At 40.6% G+C, this 19808-nt stretch overlaps 1 protein-coding gene across 1 annotated transcript in view; it reads right to left on the bottom strand.

Moving 5' to 3' along the window:
- The window catches only part of CNTNAP2 (contactin associated protein 2), a 1133692-nt gene that overhangs the window by 627317 nt on the left and 486567 nt on the right, over nucleotides 1-19808 (bottom strand). Inside the window, exon 11 of the mRNA XM_045087941.1 lies at nucleotides 15109-15309. Within this exon, the coding sequence (XP_044943876.1) occupies nucleotides 15109-15309 (201 nt within the window). The remainder of the gene's footprint in view (nucleotides 1-15108; nucleotides 15310-19808) is intronic.

Below are 19808 nucleotides of genomic sequence, written 5' to 3'. Positions count from 1 at the left end.
GAAGGGTTTTAAATGCGAAACGGTAGGTACAAGGCAATGCAGTGACTGGGAACATTATGCTAGAATTTAATGGATCAACAAATGTAAGATATCTGGTAGCAGCAGAGTCTTCCCCATCCCTGTAGGGAGGATTTTAAAGCAAGTCCATATGAGCACGAGGCCTCCTCTGAAACTGAAGGGAGCAGTGATGGGGGGAGAGACATGGCGCTGGGGTAACAGTGTCATCTCAACAGGAGAGCACCAAAACCGGCTCCTCTTTGAATAAGCAGAGTTGGTCAGAAAACAGGCACCCATGGCAAGAGAAGGTTTTCCAGTAAAAGAAAAAAGGTGCCAAACGGAGGGAATAGACGGCAAGAAACAGACTTCTTGGAGAACCTCCACAAGGGCTGGTTTCTTTACCACGACAGTTTGTGCCTAAATCCAAGCTGTGTATAAGCGTTTGGTCCCGCACAGCACGGTGTAATTCACACGAGCATGGCTTAATTCACATAACCACGGCTTTGCGTGGCTCATGAGCAGTCATGAACATTTTTTATACAAGTGGCAGAGTTATAGAGAAATCCAAATCCCAATGTATTAATTAAAGTATCATTTTACATTCTGAGGACATCCAGGTGGGCTCTCGGGAGAGCAAACAAATCAGAAGATAGGAAATTATTTTTAATATTTGCAAACACTGAGAAAATATTTGTGTTTTGTTATTTTGTTTTCCACCTCATTTCAGTTTCTTTGTTATTCTTTCAAAGCAATCTCTTAGGGAAAAAAGACATTATGCAAATTTCACATCAAGTGATGTTTTATATTACATCACCTCATTAGGCACATCCTAGTAGGTTTCAGGAGCTCTTTAAAATAAAATCCATTCCCTTCTCTCCTCCTCCTTCCCAGGGGTAAATCTGCTGTCAATCTTAAACAAATTTAACATGTCTGGCTATAAATTAATTGTATTACTTTCGAGTCACTCCTATTTAGATTTCCTCTGCCTTATCTTTCTTTCTATTATCACGTGATAGCTTTCCAGCAGAGTTCCATGCAAAACATACACGGCCTGCCTTTTATTTGCAACAGTAACACATGGATAGATAATAAGGCTTATTCACCTCAACGGTTTCTCCATCTTGGTAGGATGCATTATCACAAAAGCTTCCAGGGAGTAGATGGTTGAACATTAAGACTTTTTTGCTGAGCAAGTACTTCTTTATCTTCACAGTCAGTTCCAAATTGGAAGCTTGAATATGATGAAAATGATCAAAATATCTATAAAAGCTGCAAAGAAGTAAAGTACTCTATCTGCATATTCCATTTGATCCCTGTGGGGGCCCAAAACTAAGTTTCTGGGCAATGAATGCAAACATCTCAATCAAATGATGACAACTTCCCTCTCAGAACTGGAAAAATACTAAGGATTCACTTATATGTAGGGTCTAAGTCTACCCAACTTTTCTTTCCTTTGTCATTCCTAGTCTTTGAAAAGGAGATTCAGTTCTCTGTGTGCAATAACACAGCACTGGCAACACTCCCCCCCCAACCCCCAAAAAAGAGAACTGTTAGGAACTTTAAGGTATCATCTCTGTTGTCTTTGGTTGTCAGTAAGGGGTCTTAAGGACTTCCCTGAAGACTCTTAAAGATCAGATCGTCCTCTTCTCATTGAACCAAAATATCAATGCAAAGCTGGAACTGGAACAAAGTAGGCCCACTAGATGACCAGCACTCTACTGTGATATGACTGAATGTATTACCAGAGCTAAATAATAAAGACAGGGCAGAAGGAATCCAGACAGATAGCCAAGGTGCAGGTAAGACAAACTTTGCATGACTGCAGCCTAAGAGAACGGGCTCTGTGGTCCAAAGATAGCTTAGACCCTCTCTCAAAACCTAATCCCTCCTCGTGCTCCCAGTCCATGCTCAAGAAGCAAGCACCTGATTCTAATTTGGCTCCCCATGTGGTAGGCCTACAGAGAGCGATTTGGCAGGGTAGAGAACAAAAGCACCCAGTCCCTCCAGCATCCCATTTTTCATTACAAATTGATACACTGGCATCCTGGTTTCTGTTTGGCTCTCTGTGTACCTTCTGCTAGAAGGCGCTGGCCAGACCATCCTATTCCTTCAGCAGTTACTCTTCTCATTTTAAATTAATACAGTGGCATTTTGATGGTAGATCTCAATCTCCCAGACTCTGATTATATTTGAGATCAAACTAGAGTGTGCTGATAAATCAAGTTCTATCAAAAGAATCTGACTCTGAATCGTAGAAAACTCATTAAGGTAATGTCAGCTATCTTGAGAGACAGCCTCCAAGGCTTCTCCACATGATGCAATTTCAGCTACCAGAATTTGATGCAAGCTGAGTTTCTTTTCCTTTCTGAAACTTCTATGCATTTCATCTACACTATCCTAAGAAGTTGCTTCAGATAAAATCTCTACTAAATCCTTTCTAATATAAGTGAAGCCCAATTTCTTTGTTTTTCTACATTCTCATTAAAAATGAAACTTCTAAGGCAGTTCAACAGTATTTTTATTTTCTCAAGGACTCCTCTTTTTTATAGACCTTTCTCCTCCTACATATATAACCCCAATTATAATTCTCCTCCTCAGATCATTTATGCTTTTTAAAAGTTTCTCTGAACTATGCCTATACATATTTTATATATTTCACCTGGGTTAGACTGCCCCTGTCTTGAGGTGGTGCCCAAAATAGGAAAACAGCAATTCTGGGCAGTAGAAAAGCAGTTCTTTAAAAAACAACCAGTTCTATATTTCACGACTATTCTTACTCCAGATGATGCTTTTATACATATTCAGTTTATATTATTTTAGATCTTTATTTCCCATATTTGCCAAATTTGACCCATCTCCATTGAATATGTGTCTGTTCTTGGTAAAACACTCTGGCCTTAGCAGTATGGTATCAAGTTACATTTACTTTTTAATTTTTTCCACCTCTGTCACTTCTGATCTGAAATTCATTTGTAGTTAACAATGTAGTAAATTACAGCTTTTAGTTCTTTCCAGCCTGATTATTTTCCCTAAAGATGATGTTTTCAACTCCAGTAGCAAATACCTACTCCATATAAGTAGTTTGATTTCTTTGCATTTCAAATAAGCTCTGTGTGTTGTTACTTTCAGGAAGTCTATCAGAACTAGCCAGTTTCATGGAGGAATTCTGCTTGACTTAGTTATTTTTGGAACCATATGGGTGTGTGTGTGTGGTATTTAGAATACATAGAGATACATCAGGTTATCACAGGGACATGCACTGGTACATTCCCCAACAGGGGAAAAAAAATACATATACTTATACATATGTATATACATATATATGCATAGATAAATAGTGAAGCGGATGCTTTATCTAATCTGAACGATATCTATTGCAAGACGAGAAGGAAGAAGAATAAATTGCCCAGGGATGGAAGGAGAGAAGAAATCACCACCATTGAATAGCCTGTAACTTCATTATCATGTTTACAGTATACTTTTAGATACTGGTTACACTCTTAAAAGTTATATAACATTCCAAAGCCAAGTACTGATATTAAAATAATCTGCTATATTAGTTCATCTTTTGGCTACTTTTTATTAATTTGGATAATATGTGTCTACTGATTCCAGAATTCAGGTCATCTCTGAAAGTCTGAGGCCTGTGTTTAGTGACTGTTCATTTAGAAGTGCACATTTCTTCTTTACTTTGATGGATATTATTTTGTTAATACTTCCTATTTTTACATTGAAACCTTATAAGTTATTCTACCAGTTCTCTTCATGTAAACTCCTAACTGTGGTTAACAGAGCTGAAACCTCTGTCCCTGATTATGTATTAAGCTTCATTCATAACTTGCCAATTCCATAGCACTGATCCTAGTAATTTGGTTGCTTCGATCACCTTACCGACTTGATGTTTTGCAATGAAACAAAATAAAAAAAAATTTGGTTTCTGGAGACCTTTACATGGCTGTCTTCTAAGAAGAAAGATAACTGATTTTAACATTTGGGCTAACTAGATCATTATGATTTTATAAAAACTATGAGACCCTAAATAGAATCCCCACTCTGGCTGGACTGAGTACAGACAGAATGAGCTGTTTCGTTCTAGTTATTTCCCCATATTTCTTCTGATCTTGTCCTCCTGCCCCGGGCTCTTACCACCCCTACCCCAACACCCTCCTTTGCTGCCTGCATAGGAAGGTCCCTCCCTCCTGTTTACCCCACACGGAGCCATCACCCCTTGTCCATTCTCCCTCTCACTTACAAGCCTGAACTGAGAGCTGCTATATTCTTTGGGCAGAAATAATTCCCTACTCTAAGAGAATAAATTTCTGTCTCTGCTGGGTGATTTTTATGTCCCTGTCCATGTCTTAGGGCCACCCGTTAGGCACGGCCCAGCCACAGGCAGACCTGGCCATCTCTGCCCTTGTCCATTCTAATGCAGTCTCTGAGCAATCTGTCAACAGCAAATTAATAAGGTAAGAAGGCAATGTTGGGCCTGGCATGTGTGTTAGGCTGAAGTGTGTATGTTTATTCTGGAAAGAAAAAAAAGAAGAAAACGTCGACATTTTGTTTTCATATCTCGTGTCTGAAAGTGGATAACCTTTTGCAACATTTTTCTATTTCATCACTATACAATTTACCTGTTCTATTTGAAATACCTTGATATTAAAACATGAAAGTCAAGCACTCTACAGAATGAGAGGCATGTTCTTATTTCTTTCACATCAAATGTTTTTCAATATAGTTCCGAACAAATTGTCATCAAAACCATATTTTTTAATATACTTGTCAGGGCCAAATCAAGGATATTGAAAAAAAAAAATAGAATTTCAAAATGAAGCATTTGCAGCTCTCATAAATGTCCCTTTTGGCCTCCTGCTTAACAAAAATGCTTCAGCCTTCTGTTTTAATTGTGCTAAAAAGCACATTCTAATTTTGCACTTTAGGAAAAATTTAAAATTTCCCCAATTAGCTTATTAGGTGGCCCCTAAGCCCTTCTTTCTTTTGTTCTCTTTCCTTCTCCCCCGCCTTCCTGTTTTGTTTTTTTTTTTTTTAACATTTTGGTAGAAAATACATGTGCATCTAGAGACACAGAAGCCTAGATTTTAATCTTGATTTGGACTCTTAGCACCATTTTTACTGTTTTCCTTTGGTGAATTAACCCTTCCAAAGTTCTATGTTTCTTCAGGCATAAAATATATTATTATTATATATATTATATATATATTATTTGAAATAATAATATATAATTTACAAAGTTTGGGAAATGGACAGAATGAGCCAATATATGTAAATTTCCATGGTAAAGATTTAATAAACACTAATGCCATTTTTCTTCCTTTCATCATGATCTAATTTAGGGATTTAAAAATATTATTTATCTAAGTATATAGAGGACAATACATTTAGCCTGAATTTCAGATCCAGTACCAAGAAATGGGGGGAGAGAGTTATTTTCTTTAAGAGAATTTAAGATATGGAATGAAGGTCAAAATTGCTATTGCATTCCTATTTGACTAACACTCTGCAATATTATCACTGTCCTTAAAAACTACCCGATCAATTGGTTTTGGGAAATCATAGGCAAACAGGATAATAGAACCCAGCTGCATTTTTGGAGACTTAGTATTTTAGAGAAGTTCTGTCATTCGCTAGTCAGAAAATAACAAAACTTGGAAGACATACTGTCTTTGAAATAAAACTCATATATTATTTCATTTTTATCCATTCTTAAAAAAAGTGAGTTCTTCCAAATTTCTCTGAGCTTCTATAACTACATTTAGTTTGCATGGCAATGGGATTTGATTCTATTATGAAAGTAAAAATAGAAGAACACTGCAGAGTAATGCGGACAGAGTGAGGGAACTATCCTGCGGCTTTCCTAACGTAATGGGTATGGGGTACACTTATTTGGGTCAATGGAGATGTTTTCCTTTAGGCAGAACTCGAGCCAACAATGAATGAATACTGCCAAGTCCCTGGTGGACATAGGCTATCTTGGTTAAAATGTGGAATATAGGCACCAGCAAAATTTTTTTTTTTTAAACCACACAGAGAAAGAAAGATCTTTGTTTTTGACTTGAATAAAGTTGATCTGCTGGAGTCATTCAAATCACCATTGCTCTAACCATATAAAATGGTATTTTACTTGGCAATTTGACATGAGGTTCACATGCACCTCATCGTAAATGGAGGGATGGGAGAACAAAAGCTCCCCGAACACCCCTAAAACATGTCGCTCTCACCTGTCTATGCTGACCAAGAGAGCTCCATGTTGCACAATGGAGGGAATAAATCATTGCTACTCTAGAAATGGATTTCTTACTAGGTCATTTAAAAAAAAAAAAATCATCTTTGCTGACTACACCGATCAGATTAGTGTGCAAACATAGCTGGGCTCCAGTGTCCAGTGTCCATCATTCAACCAAACATGAATCAAGGTGTTGCTATATAGGTATTTTCTAGATGTTGGTAAGTCCATTTGCGGTGGACTTTCGGTAAGACAGATTAGGCCATGTAGGCTGGAGGGGCCTGATTCAATCGGCTGAAAGGAGAAAAGGATGTGGTCTTCCTTGAGAAGACGCTCTACTCTCTTCTCTGTCTGGAGTTCCAGTCTGCCCCGAGTCTGGGCTTGCCAAGCTGCGTCCCACTAGTGCATAAGCCAATTCCTTGCAATAAATTTCTAAATACATATATCCTTACTAGTTTTATTTCTCTGGTTGAACCTGGAGTGGTACACTGGCCCATGGGACTCAAAACCCCTCTCGCCTCCCATTCCAAAGCTTCCGCAAAGAGCTCCTGATTGTCTCCCGTACAAAATACACATATCGATGTTTTTAGAAATTGGTATGAATTCTAAATTTATTCAACCTTTTATCCAAGATGTACCAGTAAAATCCCTTCAGATAATAAGTGACTTTATTTTCATTATAAAAAATTTTCTCTACTTTAAGGCAAATGTTGTTTAAAAACGATTCTTTGCCTTCCTTGTATTCTCATAGCACCTAGCAGATTATTCTATAGTCAACCAATCTTTGCTCAATGTTTCTTAATAAAACTAGATATTTCCAAGGGATTTTTATGAAAAGTTCTTTTTTCCGTATCCTGTTGAGGAGAGAGAGATTTTTAAACATAATTTACACAAAATAATCAATTAGGTCGATCTTCATTTTATGTCACTGAAATGGATAATTTAAAAGATGATACACAAACAAAAATGTTGATGACTTAAGTATATGAGAAGACACTTTCTGGGGCACCTGGGTGGCTCAGTGGATTAAGCCTCTGTCTTCAGCTCAGGTCATGATCTCAGGGTCCTGGGATCGAGCCCCGCATCGGGCTCTCTGCTCAGCGGGGAGCCTGCTTCCTCCTCTCTCTCTGCCTGCCTCTCTGCCTACTTGTGATCGATCTCTCTCTCTCTCTCTCTATGTCAAATAAATAAACAAAATCTTAAAAAAAAAAAAAAAGACGCTTTCCAAATTCTACAGCATGATATAGGATTACTCCAAAGTATACTTTCATTCCTATTTCAGTCATGAAAAAAAAAAAAAAAGGAAGCTATGCACAGGCACTCACAAAATAAAATGGTAGAAATAAAAAGTCTTCATCAAGTTCTAGAAGGTCAATCTTTCTCAAAGTCACACCTCGAAGCTCAAGAAGTTGCCACCTTGAAAGGCAGTATCCTAGTAGAGGTCAGTCAAGCTCTCCTCAGTAAATTCGCCATTCAGATTAATTTATTAATCAGAAATATGGGACTTGACCAAAGGTCACTTGGCAAAGAGCATTTCTAATCAGAGACAGAAAAAGTAAATGGCACAAAGGAGAATGTTCTTTCATGGTGGTTGAAGAGATGGGATGGGTACGGGTCCTGCTAGGGTTCACTCTACCTCACTTGGGTTGGGTGGGGGCACTGAGCTCTCCACATGTTTGCCTTCTCCTTAGTGAGTCCATAGGCAAGGCTTACGAGAAGCTGGATTGCATTTGAGCCCTGCTTTGTCACACCCAGCCACAGTGACCTTCAGTGAGTTTATTCACCTCTCTCAGCCCTGTTTTGCAAAGTGGAGATAATAAAAGCTAGTTCATCTAGCTCTGAGAGTTAAAGGAATAAAATGTCAAGAATGGTGTTGGTCAATAGAATTTAATGAAAATCTCTACTCTTTCCTGTATCTCCCTTCTCAGAACAGGTGTTTTTTTTTTTGTTTGTTTGCTTGATTGTTTGTTTTGCCAAGGTCAATGCCATAGTCTCTTGTCTGTCCTGGTGCCCCATCCTTCCTTTTCCGTCTTACATCTTTAGCCTCTTCCTCTCCACTGCCTCCTTCATTTATAAACTTACTCATAACTCCTCGTTTTTTAAAAATATAAAGAATTCGCAAACCCTCGCTTTGGTTCTGTCTTTTGACTAAGCAGCAATTCCGTATTTAGCCATCCCTCCTTACCATGGAACATCTTGGAAACCTTCATTGGCTGTGCTCTTTTTCTCGTCACTCTGTTCAGTGGCCCCGCCCACCAGACCCCATGGACAGGAAGCTCCAGGGGCCTCCCAACAGTCAAAGCCAAGGTCTGGCTTCCCTTAAACAATGTCTCACCACTCATCACACTCAATTTTCTTTTCTTTTTCTTTCTTTCTTTTTTTTTTTTTTTTTACTCTTTATTGTTAAACACTCCTTTCCTTTAGCTTACTCATTACTAGGATTTCCTAATTTGACTCTCTTCCTACTATTCCCGTCATCTCTTTTGGGTCCTTTAGCTGAACCTCTCCTTCACTCACCTTTTCAAACTAGCATTTTCTTTCTTTCCGTGTTCTCTCCTTACTCTTCCCATGACCTGAGTCCTCTGATGAAGGCATTACAACCGCTCAGAGTCATTTACTTTATATTTACTCCGAGGTACAGGGAAGATAGCATTTTCCCCTCTGCTAAAGTTACTCTGCAGATAAACAATCATGACTCCTGCTGATTCTACTACCTACACTTTAAAGAAAGTGTTCCCTCTTGGGGCCCAGGGGGCCTCTCAGACATCCAGTCTTACCTACACTGAGGTGGCCCAGCCAGGGATTTCTTTTCCTATGAACCCGGCTCTCCCTCCATGCTGTTCGTCACAGGACAGCTGGGATCTCCCACTTAAAACCTCCCTTTGCCCTTTGATTGGAATCGGTAAGGCCATGCAAGACCCGCCTTGGTCTCCTTTCTCCTTCTCTCTCTCACCTGCGAAGTCTCTACTCCAGCCATCTGACCTCTCAGTCCCTCCCATGTCCCCTGCCCTCCATCTCCAAATCTGCACATTCTGACATCTCTGACCTAGAATTCCGTCTGCCATTTTTTTTGAGTTAACCTGTATGAATCCACATGTCCGCTCACGTGTCACAATTCCTGATACACAAGAAACAATAAATATTTATAGACTGATTATCTCATCCATTATTCCAGTGGAGGCGTTCATCAATTCTACCCATATTGCTGAAATAGCCTCTATTTTCCCTGTGATCATTTTGTCTCTTTCACCACAGCACGCTCTGTGGAGAGTCTAGTTGCCTGGGTGTGGAATGTGATTAGATTTTATCCTCGAGTTTTCCCTTTTAGTTCTTTCTACCTCTCTGTTTGCCCCATTTAATTGGATCCTCCAGTGTCAGTATAATTACTTAACACAATAATTAATGATATAACTGATTAATCTTGTGATTAATATACTGACAGGACACAATGAAAATGCTAATCTTTGGCTACCATCAAGCAACGTTTTTATCTGTGTTTCAAGAGGTAAACAATACATTTTCTTATAATGCACAGGACTGACTTGGAAAATTCACTTTCTTAATAATTTCACCAAAGTTTAGAAATTTTTTCCTAAAACTAGGTTATAACTTACAATACCAGAGTCATGTTTTCTTGTCTTTTGGATGCCATTAAATCACATTTTAGTATCATCAAAATATATTGAATTTTACACCGCTTACTTTACAGGCAAAAATTGTGAAAATGATTCCTTTTCAGTAGATACAAAATCTAACAGTAACCTACCCAAAAGGATGGATAATTTATATTGCTTCTTCCAACAAAAGAAGCAATAAAACTATGACTTATGAGAATAATACTACATTGAGAAATTAAAAGAAATGAAACACTGGAAACCAATGAAAACAACCCTAAATATAGTCAGAGGAGCACGAACCATATCAAGTTTACACTTCTACAGTTAAATAAATCTTGATGGATGTAAGGAAGAAATACCTCAACAAATAATTTCTTAATTAGAAAGTATAATGTTTTGTAAAACAAATATATGACTCCAGCACATCTATGATATACAAATAAGCAATTTAAAGCAGACTAATAGGTTGTATCCAAATATAGGGAAATATTTTATCTAAACACCTTAGGATTGCTGCCTAAGATGTTTCTCAAGTGGGATCTAAAGAAACTTTCTCTTGGTATCTAACTTATCAAACTGAGATTCTTAAAGTATGTATTGCAGAAGTAGATTTCATTGTTTAAGAATTTTTATCTTTCTTAAGTTCAGATATTGCTACATTTGTAGTTCTGGGGATATAAATACAAACCATGTTAACATCCTTTTGGTTTTGGACACCCACATATGTTTTTCTTTGTTAAGGTAGAATGTGTTCATTCCCAAATTGGTAGGCCTTCCTTCAAACAAGATCTTCTATGGAATAAAGTAACTTTGTCTTGTTTCTACACCTTTTACAAAGCTGACTAAGACCGACTGAATTAATAGTAACATGGCAAGAACAGATATGACCATAACAAATGGCAAAACCATTACTTTAAAATTGATTCCATTTTTAAATTTTATAGTAATAAAAAGAAGAGATAACATTACGACTCTTGTAAAGTTGTGCAAAACCAACAATGACTAATTCTACATTTGTTGGCTAATGGGATGGTACAGCGACACATTTATCAAAATAAAAATGAGGTCCATATGCATACAAAATCAACTCTTTATCATAAGTATCATTAGAAACTATAGAGCCCCAAATGAACTCTTGAGGGTAAGGCTCTTAAAATAAAGAATAACATTTTAAGTGCATAGCTATTACAAACTCATTTGATATTCATTTTAATTGCCATGACTATAATGAATATACTTTGTATTCAAACAGATGTCACAAGTACTACTACAGAAGTTCCAATATAATTCAGTCTTAGTTAAGAACGAGTAAATGGATATTTAAAATTGAATGTTACCAGGAAGGAGGGGGAAAAAAAAAAAACAATTACAGCAAACATTAGCTCCTTAAAGCAGCAAATTAAGGATTTTTATTAAATTGTGTTCTTTCTTATTTGGACATACACAGAACATGATCAGACAGAAACCCTTGCTACACCAACCACTCCTTTTCCTTGCTTCAGCTGTTCTACACAGTAGCTCATCTGGGAAACAGAAATTGGGAGTATGAAGGATGACTCAGTCTGAAGGATGACTTTAGAAGGCTAAAATACACCGTATAACATTTAGAGACTGGTCTATGAAAAGGATTAATAAATACTACAATGCCAGTGTAGGTTAGCTGAAGGGGCAGGTAATCATATATGCCATTTTCTTTTAATTGGCCAAATTCTAATATTCCCTTTAATCTTCTTCAACATGGAGAACTGAAATCTTAAAGCCTAACAGGAGAGACCTTCACACTGCAAATTAAAGATGGTGTTTTATGGGGCGCCTGGGTGGCTCAGTGGGTTAAGCCTCTGCCTTCAGCTCAGGTCATGATTTAAGAGTCCTGGGATCAAGCCCCGCATCAGGCTCTCTGCTCATCAGGGAGCCTGTTTCCCCCTCTCTCTTTGCCTGCCTCTCTGCCTACTTCTGATCTCTCTGTGTCAAATAAATAAATAAAAATCTTAAAAAAAAAAAAAAAAGATGGTGTTTCTTAGTGCTTGGATCACAGACCTACCCACGAATGGCTTTTTAAAAGCAAACATTCCTGGCCCCAACCAAGTTCTATCAAATGAGACTTCTAGGAGTATGGCCCTGGAATCAGCATTCTGACAAACCTAAACACTGGGACGCACACACTTGTTTAAAACAACTGCCTCAGGTAGGATGAATATTTAAAATTATGTACTTTCATTTTATTCTAATCAGCAAACATTTATTAAGCACTAATCTTCTGTGAATGAAAATTATATACATATACATGTACATACAGGCAAGCGGCATATGATATACTTATTTTCAAAGTACCATCTATTAAGTGCAATAATCATCTACAAAGGCCTGGAAACACAATGTCTGGAATCACAAGAAAATAATCTGCTATTGTGCAGATTAGCAATTAACTCATGATTCTAATTTAGTATTTATTCTCCCTGAAAAGGCGTCTGGAGATTGACAAGAAGTAGGTTTAGCTTATGAGTAGAAAATGTAACTGAAATCCTGTTTAAAAAATTTATCCTATTTTTCCTGATCTTTTAGAAACCCTCTGGTTTTGAAAAAGAGCGTCGGAAGGGTGTGAGGCCTCTTGGTGGCTGCGGGGAGGACGCGGAGGGCACCCAAGATGGAAGAGGGAAGGAATGCAGAGCAAGACTAGGGGCGCTAGAGGCAAACTCTTCTGCTTCCCTCCAACCTAATTCTCCTCGTGCCCAAACTGTAAATTGAACTTGTTTAGAAGTCACATTGTGTTTTGTAACCACCACAGCAAAATTCAAAAAGCAAGAGTTGACTTGGAGTCTATGAGAAGAATGGAAGAAAATAAAGTTGATGGTACCAAGTTATTTTTCTTTCTTTTTTTATTTTTATTTATTTATTTGTCAGAGAGAGAGAGAGAGAGAGAGAGCAAGCACATACAGACAGAGAGGCAGGAAGAGACAGAGAGAGAAGCAGGCTCCCTGCTGAGCAAGGAGCCTGATGTGAGACTCGATCCCAGGACGCTGGGATCATGACCGGAGCTGAAGGCAGCTGCTTAACCAACTGAGCCACCCAGGCGTCCCCCAAGTTATTTTTCTTGTCAGCAGTTTGCCCTCACCCTCATCCGCACCCCCATGACTGAAGACTAATCGACGGAGATCTTTGGAACACACCTCAGTAACGAGCATTCACTCATGAAACTTGGTGCCGACTAGTCAATGGAAGTTGTTAATTGCACCCAGTGCCCGGTGTGTACAATACACCCGGTGTATTCTCCATTATCCTTCGCTGACTTTTCCCGGCATGGAAAACAGGATCCAGTCAAAATGCAATGATGATGAGTGCAAGTGCAGGGGAGAACAGCTGGGTTGTAGGGCTTGGAAAGCTGTCCATGGCCCACGGCAGTGGTTTTCAAAGTCATTGCCTGGGAACTCATGTTATTAATTCATTCAGGCTGCTAGGGCAACGTACCAGCTTGGGGGGTGAGGAGGCTTATGCAACACACATTTGTGTCATGATTTTGGAGGCTGGAAGTCCAAGATCACGTTGCCAGCCATCTTGGTTTCTGGTGAGGGCTCTCGTCCTGGCTTGCACGTGGTTGCCTTCTCACTGGGTCCTCACGGGGGAGAGACAAACAGCTCACTTTTTGTCTTTTTTTTTTTTTTAAATGTATTTATTTGACAGAGAGAGATCACAAGCAGGCAGAGAGAGAGAGAGAAAGAGAGAGGAGGAAGCAGGCTCCCCACCGAGCAGGGAGCCCAATGCAGGACTCGATCCCATGACCCTGAGATCACAACCCGAGCCAAAGGCAGAGGCTTTAACCCACTGAACCACCCAGGCGCCCCTCACTTTTTGTCTTTTTCTAAGGCCACCTATCTCACCAGCTTTATGAACACATTTAACCTTAATTATCTTCTAAAAAGCCCTATCTCCAGACTTTCACTGACCCTCTTTCAACATCCTCAAATCGTCTTTCTGCCTCTTAGCACCACCTCAGCACCCCAGCCATGATCACCTCCCTTTCCTCAAACAGCAGAAGCACTAATTGTCTGAACCAATCATGTCCACAATTTACAGATTTTACTTTCTTAGAGTCCATAGGTCACACTCATCTATCATTTCAGCACAAGGCTTTGCACATTAAAAGAACACTCAAATCTTTAAAATATCATAGACAATGTTTTATATAACTCTTCTTCATAAATATTCCACACCAGCATCGCCTCCAATCCAACACTGATTTAGGGGCAGCAAATAGACCCTTGGTCTGTGAATAGCATGATGTCACTTCTCAAGGTGCCCAATATTAAAAATAATCAATACACTCCTTGCTATTAGTGAAATCCTTATGGGCATCAAACCCTACAGTAAGCATTTAGTACATGACCCTATGAAATGCTCACTCACTTTGCAGTAGGCATTATGATCCCTATTTGAATGAAGAAGACACTAGCTCTTGAGGCTTAAGAGTCTCATTAACTCCACCAAAGTCACACCTGGAGAGCGGCAAGGCTGAAAAGTGTGCGCATTTGTTTTTCTGACTCGGAGCACATGCTTTATTTCTACATGCTCTGTTAGACTAGAGACTGAGGGATTTCATTTTCTGTCAACATCTTGAATCTGCTGCCAAGAAACCCAAAGCATATGGATCTCTTGGAAAAAATACTTCTAGTGTATCCTTTGGAAACTCTTTATTTTCTACACCCCAAACACACACACACACACACACACACACACACCCCCCTCTAAGGCATCGCAAAAAAGAAGCCATCATCAAAAAAAAATTAGGGCAAACTTGAGACAAGTAGATACTGTTAAATGACTATAGACAACAAAGAGCTCTAAATTTTATCGCCACTCTGCATGTTATTTACCGGCGGCAGCCTTTAGAATGCTTTTAGCTTTACGTTAAAGACAGCTGAACTCAGAAGGTATGACTTGAAAGTTCACAAGAGGCTCTGATACACGTTCGCCCAAAGCAAGGACGGATAATTAAGCATCAGAAACACTCAGACACACATACGTGCACCGAAAACTAGAAAAATCTGTAAGCTGAAAACAATGGAATTTTCTTTTGAAAATTGTACTTTCTTAGTTTCATTCCCCAGAAAAACCAAGTGATGGTTTGCTTTTTTTCACAGCTGCCTGCACTTTGGAGACTGGACTATAGGATAATAAGTCGCACCTGTTGGACTGTTTCGGCAATTCCGAGCACCAGCTGAGATCGTAATTAAAAGTAACACTCCATTCTCAGCCTACCTGGGGTGTTCAACAACCTCGACATCTTGCAGAAATAGGAGACGTACTGCTCACAGTGCTCGGCGCTGCTGGTGACGGCGCTGATCTGGTCCATGGAGGCGCTGTACACGAGCTGTGTCACCGAGTACTTCTCTGGGCTGTAGCCCACCACCGTGGTCTGCATCTGCAAGTCGTGAGACACTATGGTCCACACTTTGTCCTCTGTGCAGAGAAAAACACCAGGAAAGGGTCATTAGTATGCATGCACTTCATTGAGTGGAAGGAGATAATGGAGCCGCACTTCCCCTGAACTGGGGTAGTAGAATTGAGTTACGGATCTCCATCCTTTAGGCTCTGTCCTGCACGTTCTCCTTTATAGACAAAGCAGAAAGAAAGACTTTTTATTAAGAACAAATGCAAGGGCTGCCTGGGTGGCTCCGTCTGTAGGTTAGGTGGCTGACTCTTGATTTCAGCTCCAGCCATGATCTCAGAGTGGTGAGATCGAGCCCAGCATCGGGTTCCGTGTAGGGGGGTGTGTGTGGGAGGGGTGGGGGTTGGGGAGGTGGTCAGCTTCAGGATTCTCTCTCTCCCTCCCCCCTTCTCTTTAAAATAAATAAATAAATCTTTAAAAAAACAAACAAAAATACTAAATGCAAGATACCTCCTAAGCACAGGGAACAGCTTGTGTCTCTGGCTGCAGCCCTGAAAGCAAGGTTCACCATGTTCAGACTCCCTTCCTGATTCCCCCTAACCCATCACTCCGGTGCAACAGCATCTGCTTTCTGAAATGGACTGTGCTCTCTCCAGCCTCCGAATCTCTGTGTATGCTGTTTGCTCTGATCAGAATACGCACCCTCCTCTTGTCCACAAATGTCCCTTTCACCGTGACCTTTCAGATAAAATCGGACCCTGCCTTCTCTGTTACTGAAATGCTCTCTACGTGGGCAACAATACAAATGAGTAATTACCCTGATCCTTTGGACCCTGAAAATTTCAATGTGTGAAAAGGAAAAAGCGAATATAAGATTGATGAGGTTAAATTATAACCCTACATACTCCTGAATTTGAATTAGAAACATCACTAGGAACCCATAATTTTTCTTTTTGAAAAAATGTAGACCTATGTCCTAGCTCCGTCCACTGGAAAAGGCCCCAAACAAGTACAACCTGTAGCATCATACTGTCATCACTCAATATGATTCTTCATTAAGAGAAACTGGGCTGTCGGGTGAAGTGACTGATTTCAGGGCTGGAAAGGCACGAGATAAGCCTGGAACATAATGTCGCACAGAAACAAATAAGCTATTGGCAACAGAGGGCAGTTGGAAAAGCTCCAGGAATGGAGAAGGATGATTTTAACATCCTTAAGATTCTCCTGCGATGGAATAAAATACATCAGGGATGTTTAATTCCAGCAGTTCATTAAAATACAAAGAAAGGTTCAATCTTGGAACATGCCAAGGAACTAACTCGTTATTTTGGATATCAGGAAATAAGAATGAAGAAACCAGCATTTGGCCTTACCTGTAGGAACAGTCACGTAGCTCACGTTCTCTCTACGGAAATATTTCAACTCATAAATGAGGACTACGTGACGGGATAAGAGGACCATCATTTTGTAACTTCTAACAAGGAGGCTCCAAGCAATGGCTCTCCACAGCTGCTAATATAACCTGGAGTCAAACCGGAGCACATGAGCCTTGCGGCGGGAGGCTACAGCACGGCCTGGGAAGCAGTGTGCACAAAATCAAACGTGGATTTCACCAAGCTTAATGCCCCGACTGCCAGCTTCGAGGAAACATGCACTGAACATAGTGCATATTTGGGGGGAGGGGACTATGCTAAATGACCCTAAGGTCATTAGGTCTGCTGACCTAAGGAAAGGTCAGCAGAATCCGTGCCGTGTGAAATTCTACTAATTATACAATCTAGTTTTTTTCAACAAATGGATTACAAATTACGAGGGAACAGAGAGCACGAGAGAGCGCTGCAGATTAAAGGAGACTTTCTGAACTTGCCTCTCAAGCAGTTTTCCTTCTTTTAGGAAAGGGCAGCTCTCCTCTTCCAGCTGCTCCGGACAAAGCCATGGGGTCCCCACGACGTCCCCCCGTTTCTTCTACACTCCTCATCCAACCCATCTGTGAATCCTGTCTGCTCTACCCTCTCCGTGCAGAATCTGAGCACCCCTGACCCTCACCCCCCCACCCCGACTCCCTGCTCTGGTCAAAGCCCCTGCCTCCTCCTGCACCCATCGTACAAAACTTTGCAACCACCCACGGCATGGCCCGCTGCGCTCTCACACCTACCCTCCGCACACAGCCAAGCTGAGCCTCTGCAGACATAAGCCGAATTCGGACACTGTGCTCCAAGCCCTCTCGGGGCACAGGGCCTTGTTCCGAGTGAAAATCTAGTTGTTGAAACAGCTGCAGGCCCTCCGTGATCCAGCCCCTCCTGCCCTCCTCACCTCCCCCTCGCTCCTCCTCCCCCTCCGGCCACACGGACCCCTGCCTTCCTCAGACCCCTCAGGCAGCCCCTCCTTGGAGCCTTGGCTCTCACTCTGGCTGGGAGATCCGCAGGCCCGCCCCTCCCCCTCCCGCTAGCTGCCCCCAGGCCCCTGTCCCCCCTGCCTGCCCCTCCCACCGCAGCTGATTTCTGTCTCCTCCACAGTACTCACCTCTCTCTGAGTGCTTGTTTTCCTTCTGTCCGGCTCCCCGGGTTAGAGGGGGAGAAGGCAGGGACTGTTTTCAATGCTGGAGGCGCGGTGCTTAGAACAGTAACCAGCATGTAACAGACCTTCGCGATTTATTAGTTTGAATTAAGAAAACATCAACAGAATACAAATCGTGATTTATTAGTTTGAATTAAGAAAACACCAACAGAATACAAATAACGCCATCTCGGAACATCCTGAATCATGCTGGTTCAAGTTCAGGCTCGGCCATGACCTTCCCGAGAGCCTGGACAAGCCACTTGGCTCCAGACTCGAGTTTCCTTTCCTGTGTTGAGCACGCCTGCCCCTCAGCATCCTTCTCACCCTGCCCTTCTTAACCAGCTAGAGCAAGTTCAACACGGTGCCCTTGTAGAAAGTAACACATTTTCCGTGAGATCATGATTTTCCACTTTCACCTTTGGCCTGATCAGACGGTCTTCCTCAGCTCCTCGGAAACAGCAAAGCAACTACCGTGGGTTTTAGTAATTCTCTCTCTTTCGGGCGTGACACCTGACAACACCCAGGTTGTCATTTACACCGGACCTTCAAGTTTACTTTTCCCTAAGGCAAGATCCATTAATTAAATAAGGTGAGCTTCATCTCTTCTCTGTTAAACTCAGTCTCTGCCAAAACATTTGAGAACTCATCACTATGTACCTTTTTAAATTTCAATTTTTTAAAATATTTTATTTATTTATTTGAGAAAGAGAGACGGTGAGAGAGAGCATGAGAGGGAAGAAGGTCAGAGGGAGAAACAGACTCCCTCCCCATGGAGCTGGGAGCCCGATGCGGGACTCGATCTCGGGACTCCAGGATCATGACCTGAGCCAAAGGCAGTCGCCCAACCAACTGAGTCACCCAGGCACCCTTAAATTTTAATTTTTTAAAAAGGTTTTTATGTATTTATTTGTCAGAGAGAGAGAAACTGAGCCACCAGGGGGAGGGGCAAGCAGAGGGAGAAGGAAAGGTAGGCTCCCTGCTGAGCAAGGAGCCCTATGTGGGACTCCGTCCCAAGATGCTGGGATCATGACCTGAGCCCAAGGCAGATGTTTAACCGATTGAGCCACTCAGGTGTCCTGTACTTACATTTTTTAAAAACAAAAACAAAAACAAATCCTCTTCAGGACCTCATCCGTGTCCTGTAGCAATATTCCAATGTTCCATAACTTCCATTCTTTAACTCATAATGAAATAGCATTCTACTCTGGCCCCTTTTAAAAGTATCACAGACCCCTTTTTCATTTACACAAAATAATGCGCATAAGGGCAAACATTAATTAAGCAAGTAAAATAAAATGGTCACCTATAAAGGTCTCTGTCAATGACTTAAAAAAGTATTAAACCAATTTGTTAAAACTGATGAGTCTCTAACATTTCCGTCCTAGTGACTGCCTGGCCCCAAAGCCCAGACCCAAGCGTTTTAGCACACACCTTTCAGTATCAATCTTTAGGGCACCATCTTCTTTATATTCATTTTATAGCCCATTTCCTCATTCGACAAACACTGCTGAGTATCCACTACATGAAAGATAGGGATTTAGGTACTAGGGAAGCCACAGAGAAAAAAAAAAAATTCTCAAATTTTGCCATTTACACTCTTGTATTATAATGGGGGGATAAACAGATAATAAGTAAAAAATTAAAATATATGTAAGTAGCCACTGATAATGGTGAGAATAATTACTACAGGGAATGGAAGAAGAGGTTGGGTGTAGACTGAATTCTTTTTTTAATTGAAGCATAATTGATATGCGATATCCTATTAGTTTCAGGTATACATCGTAGTGATTTGATATTTTTATACATTGTGAAATGATCCCCACGACAAGTCAAGTTACCATCTGTCACTGTACTCATTATAATATTATTGACTATATTCCCCATGCTGTACATTACCACCCCATGATTTATTTACTTTATAGCTGGAAGTTTGTAGCTCTTCATTCCCTTCAACTATCTTGCCCATCATCCAACCCCTCCCCATCCAGTAAACGAGTTTGTTTCTTGAATC

This window comes from Mustela putorius, unplaced genomic scaffold, assembly GCF_011764305.1.
Source record: "Mustela putorius furo isolate JIRA1106 unplaced genomic scaffold, ASM1176430v1.1 tig00001680_pilon_pilon_pilon, whole genome shotgun sequence".
NCBI lineage: Eukaryota > Metazoa > Chordata > Mammalia > Carnivora > Mustelidae > Mustela > Mustela putorius.
The sequence above is the reverse complement of the archived record's forward strand: the minus strand, read 5'-3'. Positions and strand labels throughout refer to the sequence as shown.